The 9,116-nt window shown below is 39.4% G+C and overlaps 1 protein-coding gene across 1 annotated transcript; it reads right to left on the bottom strand.

Annotated features, from left to right (window-relative positions):
- Positions 1-2,540: 2,540 nt before the first annotated feature.
- foxl3 (forkhead box L3) lies at positions 2,541-7,586 on the bottom strand. Its single transcript, XM_061706356.1, is given in 4 exon segments — positions 2,541-5,504; positions 5,581-5,715; positions 5,717-5,750; positions 7,347-7,586. Coding segments are annotated over 4 exon segments (735 nt in total). The 5' UTR covers positions 7,454-7,586; the 3' UTR covers positions 2,541-5,045.
- Positions 7,587-9,116: the final 1,530 nt, after the last annotated feature.

Below are 9,116 nucleotides of genomic sequence, written 5' to 3'. Positions count from 1 at the left end.
GAGCAGGTTTGCAAGTGCTGTAGTTATTCGGCAGAAACAATAATACATTGTTGATCCTTATTGTGAAATAAATACAGACATTTTTTTTTTTTTCCATGCTTCAGTTGAGATTTAAATCATGCAACACTTGGGTGGCCTGTTTACCAAGAAATGACAAGTGGCAAATTTAAACAGAATTCTAGCAGATATTCAAGCAATATTTTGATTTAAATGTCACACATTTTTCTTTTTTTTTTTGACTAAACTAATATAAAAACCCTTCCGGTCACTCCCAGTCATATTTGTGCTCTGTCGCCAACCAACCACCGCAGGATCTCTATCACAAATCAAAGTCAAAAATGTAAACAGGTCGCCCAGCGGCCATTGATTGACATGCTATGTTGATTTTCTCATTATTGACAAACACAGACACACATGCACTTGGAGCAAGCTCAACATAAAGATGACTGGTTTTGTTGCACCTCCATCTGAATGCTGCCTTCTTAATGGCGCATAAAGCTTTCATTCATTCTCTATCGAATGCCATTTGAGCATTTACTTCATATCATTGACCTCCAGTTTTAAGGTAGTAGTATGTTCTTTGTCCTTGCTAGGAAGAAAATTGATCGCACTAACAGAACGACTGTGTCTTACTTTTTTTCCACGACGAGGAAAATTATACATATGGTCCCACCTCATTTTATTTGGGGTTAATCAGAGGCACTTTAATTGGCGGCAGGTGTGTGCTGCCTCCATTTAACATGAGTTTGAATGTGCTTGCTTAATTCTGTACACAGCCACATCCCTATTTACTGTATGAGGTTTTTTTCCAATCATGTTATCTCAGTTGTTTGTTTTTGCTTCCCCTCGCTACATTTAGTTTTTTTTCTTTTACAATTGAGTTGTACAGGTTACAGATTAAATAACAGTTGAAGATAAGTTTTAAAATGATTTATCGAGGGGTCATTTTTGTTTATGACAAAAACCTGACATTTGTCAATAGTCACCGCCTCTGTTAATAGTGGAATTATGGACTGTTGATTGTGTTAACAGAAATAAATACATAGTCAAATACAAGTTAAATACTACTGATTTTCTTAATTGTGTGAATGCTTTTGGCAATGGGTGCCCTTTTTTAGCTTGAGGACCTGCCCTCAAAAAATGTGTGCACGTGCCTGGTTTTACTTGTAAGGAAAAAGAGTGTACTAGTACATGGACCTTAAGATGTAGTATCAAGTATATCGAATAAATGATCAAACGGCTTTCCATAATTCTCTTTAATTCCCTGCATCACACTGTGAAGAAGAAATCCTCATCACAACTAATATAAATAATTGTCAAATTTTTATCCTACCCACTTCTTACACAGCTTCATTATAATCACTTCAAACTAAATGACCCATTTGTGTTTATGATTTTATTAACGACTCACATCAATGGCTTCAATCTGACCTGCAACACTTACTTCCTCTCACCCAGAGGTGCTCATTTTACGCATTTAATGAAGTTATCAACATCTAAATGGAAAGTGTGATCGGCGTCAGCAATTATGACTCAAGATACTGCAGGATTTTGAGGGCGTGTGGTTATTTAATAGGCCAGTAGTGCCACATTCTCCCAATCTCTCACAGCACAATATGTCGACTTTTCTAGTTGGTACTGGCCCCTGTAGCCTCGGAGCACTTTATGCTAAGTTAATTTACCCAAATATATCCACGGCGTGGCCTGCTATTCGACGTCAACAACTTTCTTAATGGAAACTTGCTGATCCATAAACTCGCGCTGCTGCAGACGTTTGCTGGGGGGCACCTCACGCACACACACAAAATCCCGCAGATCGATGAGGGGCATTTGTAAAAGAGGCAGAAGTTGTGTTTAATTAGTATAGCATCAGGGGTTTGTTGGCGTGTGTATAAAGGAAATGGGGTGGGGGGGGACACAACGTTGTTAAAGCTCAGCCACAACCCCCCTCACTATTTAAATAGGGTCACATCTGGGCCTCACCTTGCAAGTGTTATGCTATATTAAATGCCACTCATGTTAAGTGTGTTCTCTGATGTAGTCAACACATTATATGAAGGTTAAATTGAAAAATGTCCCTTCAGCAGCACACAAATATGATTGATCTCCCTCACGTAGGAAATATGTGTTTGCCAGACTTGTTTTTTGTTTGTTTGTTTTCATTAGCAAAAAAGGTGCATATCGTGTGTTATAATAAGGAGCGAGTGGATTAGAATTTAAGTGTCAGTCAATCAGGATTTCCAAAGGTCACCAACAAAGAACTAAATTTGGCAGGAGGCGGGGAGGCGTGGCGAGCGCGGTCGTAACAGGCTGCCGTCATGTCCGCCTGCACGCTACATATTAATTCTGAAATGCCTTTGTGCATTTTCCCCCCCGCTGCATTCCAGAAAACTAACATTCCTACTAACAAAACGTCACTTTAAAGTTCATCTAAACTACAGTGGGGCCTTGAGGTATGAGTAGCTCGACTTACGAGCTGTCGTTCGGAAGATTTTTTTTGCTTTGACTTGCAAGCGTAGACTTCAGATTTATGAGCGCTGTATGGTGGCAGAGATTTCACATTAAGCAGCAGTTTGGCAAGTAGTGAACACATTTTCAAAAAAGAGGCCTCAAGCTGTTTATTGACACTCCCTGTTGAAGTTTACTGTCAAACTAAACATCAAACAAAGCAAATTCCACTTTGTGTATTTAAAACCACATAGCTTCACCTTTCGGTCTGCTAGCTTAATGCTACCACCGAATAGCATCAACTTGGATGTTGTGGTGCTATAACCCTTTAAGCAACAGATTGAACACAAATGGTGCAGCATCAGATTTACTGAAAATATAACACTACTCAGTCATATGTTCTTTATCCTATGCATAGAACAACTAATATTAGTGGCGTACTGATGAACTATGAAGAGTGGACCATCTCAATGAACAGTATATCGGTATATAGTATCTCTGTCTGGCTTCTACTGTCCCCAGGTGGGCAAGGCGGGCACACCAGAAAGAGCAGCACAATGGCCATTCGACTGATGCAGTGTGACAAAAACGGCTTAATTATTTTTAATTCCTTTTACTTATGCCATTACTGTATGTTTTTATGAAGTACAATGTAATGGAGTGCTATTTTACTCATTAAAGTACAAGTTATAGCAATTTTATTTTTTATTTCTTTCAGGGGGAAGGCTGTAACGGAATAATGCTATTTCCATTCATTTCAATGGGAAATGATCATTTACGATTCAACTTTCATGCAACAAATTACTCGTATCTCAAGGCACCGCTGTATATTAATCCGTATGGGCACCCCGGCGAAAAGGGGAAAGCATGTGTGCTTCACATTCAAGAGGTTCTGGGTTCGAATCTCAGTTCAGGGCCACCTGTGTGGTGTGTATTTTCACCATTTCTTCCACATTCCAAAACCAGTTCATTGAAGAGTAAATTACCTATTGGTGTGAATGTTTGTTTGTCAACACACTGTAGGCAATTTCCCCTTTGCTCAAAATCAGATGGAATAGGCTCCATCTAAATTGCAACCCTAATGAGGGCAAGCTATGGAAAATGGATGGCTTGATATTGATAAGTATTGATAGATATCTACAACTTGTTCTGCATGGAATAGTCAAGAGTATGAACATATTTTGCTATGTCGCCTTAGTGGAGGAAGTACTGTAATTTGGTAACATGTTCAAAATTGCACAAGGATGGCATAAAAGGTTCGATTTGTTTGTTAGCACAGTTTTCAGCATAAACAACTTTCATGTCGCTTTTGTGTTTAGGTTGTCAGCTACGTTTTGAGTCAATCACAGGCCACATATAGAGTAGAGAAAGATCACTATTGACCCTCACGTTCGCACCATCACTAAGTGGAAACGGAATCACGCGGCCTGCCCTGAAGTCAAGCAAATGTACCACTAGACCCCACTTTTGACACAATTTACCCAAAATGTACTGACATGAAGAATGAGGATCCTAGCAGAATTTCATACAAAATGTAGTCCACTGTTTTTAGTAGGAAACTAACATTTATCCATCAATTTAGTGCTTGTCCTTATCAGGGTCACAAATGAGCAGTGCACATACTCACACACTCACCTAATGACAATTTATAATCTCCACTGATCCTATTATTCCTGTTTTTGGAATTTGGGAGGAAGCCGGAGTACCCGGGGAAAACCCATGCAAGCCCGGGGACAAAATGCACACTCCACACAGGAAGGAATTAGCCGAGATTCAGACAAAGAACCTCAGAATTGGGAGGCAAATGTGCTAACCACCATATTACACCATGCTGCCCAAAAACTATTATATACTGTTTATATTTTAGTATGTTCAAAATAAGTATGAAAATGATTTCACTGGTTCTGGAAAATAGTTGATTTTGAATATTTTATGAGACTCAGCTTTTTGTATGATTTTATAGGTTTTAATTTGTCTCAACACATTAAAGTCTCAGTACCGTTTACCTTAGTATAAAAAAAAAAAAATGTTTTTTAATTACCTATGTGAATAACTTCAGTCGCATCTTGTATGTACTGCCAGTAATTAAACCATGTGTACAGTACAGTTTATGTGTGAATGTTGGGAAAACCTTGACATTTTATCTTTTGAACATGGTATACAATTGATAACCGTCAACATTTTCCGCAGATATTTTGCCTTTTGTTCCGTTTGACTTTGTGTCAACAAAAGACAGTAATTGAAAAATCTGCAAAATGTTCATTTAAACAATGCTTTGGTGAAAGGAGGACGAAAATAAAGGTTTTTGATGCAAAATAATCCAGTAAATGTAAAAAAACCCCACAGTATTTCATCTCATGTACAGTATGTGTATGGAAGACTACCGTTGACGGTCACACGCTGCTCTGTGCATACCGTATGCATGAATGACAATATGAATTCAGTGTTCTTCTTTTTGTCTTTCTGTGTTGCAAGCCAACATATTGAACTGTACCTTTCTATTTTGTCGCTCATTTAATTACAGTTTCAAGTCAATTAAATGACTATTGTCTTTGGACGTCCTCCCAGTTTGTGCCAGTTTTGACCGGTTCCGCTCCTCACAGGGTCCAGAAGTGCAGGTTCAGGTGTTGGGGCTCCAGAACATGTATGTGTGGTCCTGCCGGGCCTATGTGCACAGGGCTTATGTGGGAGGATCTGATCCCAGGCACGGGTGGGTCCGGCGTAGACAGGATGTAGTCAATGCTGAACTTGATCTCCGACTCCGGTTTCGGGGCGAGAGGGTTAGGCGTGGGGCACGGCCGAGGCCTCTCGGGGTTTAAAGGGCAAAGGGTAGAGTCCGCCTCGGGGCGGCGGACCGCAGGCGCGAGCTGCTTGCCATGGCTTTCCGCAGGCCGGAGCGGAGCCTCTCCTGAATCGCGAAGGCTGATTTTCATGTTCCGCCTGCGCCTCCGACGCCGGAAGTTGCCGTTTTCAAAGAGGTCAAGCATGGATTCGCATCCTGTGGCAAAAGTCCAAAAGTTTCCTTTTCCTTTCTCGTTTCCCTCCGTCCTGGGAACCTGTGACACAACAGGAAGATACTTGGATTCTGCGTTGTTCTACGTGAAGAAAATACCGTGTTAATTGTGTGTCCACCTTGATGAAGCAACTGTTGAGCGATAGGTTATGTCTGATGGAGTTCTGCCAGGCTCTCTGGTTGGAGCGGTAGTATGGGAACCTCCTCATGATAAACTCATAGATGCCTGACAGGGTAACCCTCTGTTCGGGACTCCTGCTGGATCGCCATGGCGATCAGGGCAATGTAGCTGACACATACATACACACGTGCACACGCATTTGAATTAGGCAATATGACAAAGTTTTCTACCTCTTGTCAATATCAAAATTCATTATAAATTTTTTTTTCAAAATACTTCATGTAAACGCTGTACCAGGGAAGCAACTAACAATTATTTTAATTATCTATTAATCTGTTAATTTTTTTTCCCCGATGAATTGATGAATTGGATTACAATTTTTTTCATTTCCATCCCTTTATTCAAAAATAGGACATTATTTCAAATTGACAGTGCAGGAAATACACAAACGTAGATTGTTTATGAATCAGTTCCTGATTTGGTCTGTAAAATTTAAAAAAAGGCTAAATGTTGATCATTGTATTCCAAAGAAAAAGCAGATGTTTGCGAATGTCTTATTTTAAATAGACACAAAGATAATCAGTCTGCTTTCATGGAGGACGACAGAAATCTAAGAATATTTACTGTTGAGTGGCTGAAATTCCAACGATTTGTACAATTTTAAGTTAGTCTTGAAACGATTAATCGATGAGCAAAATAGTTATCGATTAATTTGATAATCGATTAGTTTGTTGATTCATCGATTAATTTTTGCATGTTACAATTTGTTATCATGAAAAGATGTATTTCATTCATGTGATCACCATTCCATGAATTCTTTAAGATATGCATATTTTAATAGAAGTGACACTAATATATACATCATTTATTGTAGATGTGATGAATATGGAATGCATTGTTTTTTGCTTCACATTTGCATAACATTCAATATTAGATCAACCAAAGCAAAGTACCAATGACCTATGTTGATAATACATGTTTTTTTTTTGTTTTTTTTTAGTCATTAGTTAAAGTGGGGCCACCTCAAATATAAAAGAAACCTTACGTAAACAAACAAACAAAAAAACGTTTTATTTGAAAATCACTTGGAAGAGCTATCACAATTTAAGATGATATATTTTATCATATTTTAGAGTTATATGGATTAATATATTCCTGTCAAATAAACAGACTTTTTCAAATTTTGTTATACTTTGATGCCCTGCGATTGGCTGGCAACCAGTTCAGGGTGTACCCCGCCTCCTGCCCGATGATAGCTGGGATAGGCTCCAGCACTCCCGCGACCCTTGTGAGGTTAAGCGGCTCAGAAAATGGTTATACTTGGAAGTCTTTAAAGCACCCTGTAAGCGGCATCATAACGGTAATTAAATGTATTAAGTGTATTTGATGTAAAACTAACTATAAAAAAAGATATAACTTAATTCCTAGCATACCTATTGTACATGTACCTAATATACATCATATACATATACTGTATATTTTAATATTTGTGCCTGACTTTACCTTCATTATTCTATGTCATTAATTTTGAATATGTCATGTATTCTTATGTAATCGGTATTGTGTGATGAAATATTAGGAAATAAAAATAAACAATGTAATGCCCATTATCTGAGAAGGTAGTAAACAATAACACTGGCCGAAAGTGCATCTTCCTTAAAAAATGCCTTAAGATCACTTTTTTCTTTATTTATTTATTTTGTAAATTGTCATGAAATAACAGAATAGAATAGAATAGAATAGGGAAGTTGGGCTCTTTCCTACCTGTAGGCGGGCCGGCACATCTTCTTCTCCTGGTCTGTGCTACAGGAAGCGTACGCGTCTCCATCATAGTTGAAACAGTTGAATGGATAGTGAGAAGTGTCAAACATGTCTACACTTAAACTTATAGTGTGATTCCTCCCCGCCCAAAAAAAACAGTATATGTCTCCAGCAGTAACACCTTCTCCTTCTTCTCCTGCTGCTCTGCTCAGCCAGCTGACGTCCACTGGGAGCTCTCCTGGTGACGGCCTCCTCCTCCAGAACCCCCCCGCCCCCCCAACATCCTCGACACCCCCGATCCCCCTCCGTCTTGCCCCAGGTGCTCTCCATGAATGGCTACTGCCCCACCTCTGTCTGCTTCTGTGCACAAGTGATCTCAAGTTAGTATTATTGTAAATTGTGATATCTGGTGCGAGATGGGGATCAGGATTGATTCTTTGTGTGTTTGTCAACTCCCAAAGGTAGGAACGTTGTCATCCACTGCGCTTGTTTGGGAGCAGAATAACACAAAAGCTTGTTCACTTAAAGCCATGGGACAAGGAATAACCCAGAAAAAGTTGGTCTGGATCTGGGAATTGTTTTGTTTTTTTCAACCACCTTTCTGAACAGAGTATAGTCCATGCACCTATCTTCTATACCGCTTATCCTCATTAGAGTTGATAATGAGCTATCATATATATATATATATATATATATATATATATATATATATATATATATATATATATATATATATATATATATATATATATATATATATATATATATATATATATATATATATCTCGTCTCACAGTAACGGCCCGCCTATCTGAGGGGAGAGAAAAAGACTCCCGTGAGCCACATCCAAGAAGATTCTGGGTGGTCCCCTGCTTTTGCCTGCTGCTTTTATGTTTTATTTTGCTTCTTTTTATAGTCTAATCTCTGCTGCTGTAGTTAAAACTTCTAAGCCCAAACCAACAAACAAACCCTTTGCATCATTGTTTTTCTTTTCCTCTTAACTCTTTTGGCTGTACAGTAAGTGTGTGTGTGTGCGTGTGTGTATTTGTCCACTCTGGCAGACATTTAGTCAACAACGGGAAGTTTTGGAGATGCTATCGGTAATGATCTGTAATGACCATAAATTGTTTCCGTGTCCATAAAATAGAGCGGAATGTGTATTTTTGAGGGACTCTTAACGGAGCAATTGGAAGTGTCCCGTGAGGCGGCCGATGCAGGGAAAACACCCCGAGGTCTGCAAGGGCCTCTGTGTGTGGGCCCCTTGGTGCAGGAGACGACGATGCATTGGCTAGATGCTCGATGGCCACAACATTAGTGTGGCATCCATCTAGTGGCATCCAATCCAAAAGCTGCCTTGCTTGATACATTGTCAGAGATGTGTTGACATATAACATATCTTTTCATTTGTTTTCAATGCCAAATGTTTGTTAAACACCAGGATTATGATAACATATCTATCAAGTTTCTATGATTGTCCTCATTGGTGGGTAAGAAGGGGCCTATCGTGGCCGACGTTGGGCAAGAAGCAGTGTACAACAGTGGTCAACTGCAGGGCACACACAGGATATAGACAAAAAAAACATTCACCCTCACGGGCAATTTATAGTCTCCACTGAACCTAACATTCTTGTTTTGGGGAAAGAGAAAAGCCAACAAGCCGGGGGAACACATGCAAACTCCACACAGGAAGGCCAGAAGATTTTGAACCCAGAACCTCAGAACTGAGAGGTTATCATGCTAAGCACTAAACAACCGTGCTGACAGTGTCCATCA

The sequence above is a fragment of the Phycodurus eques genome, chromosome 19 (genome assembly GCF_024500275.1).
Source record: "Phycodurus eques isolate BA_2022a chromosome 19, UOR_Pequ_1.1, whole genome shotgun sequence".
Taxonomy (NCBI): domain Eukaryota; kingdom Metazoa; phylum Chordata; class Actinopteri; order Syngnathiformes; family Syngnathidae; genus Phycodurus; species Phycodurus eques.
Note: the sequence above shows the minus strand (reverse complement) of the source record. Positions and strands in the feature narration are given on the sequence as shown.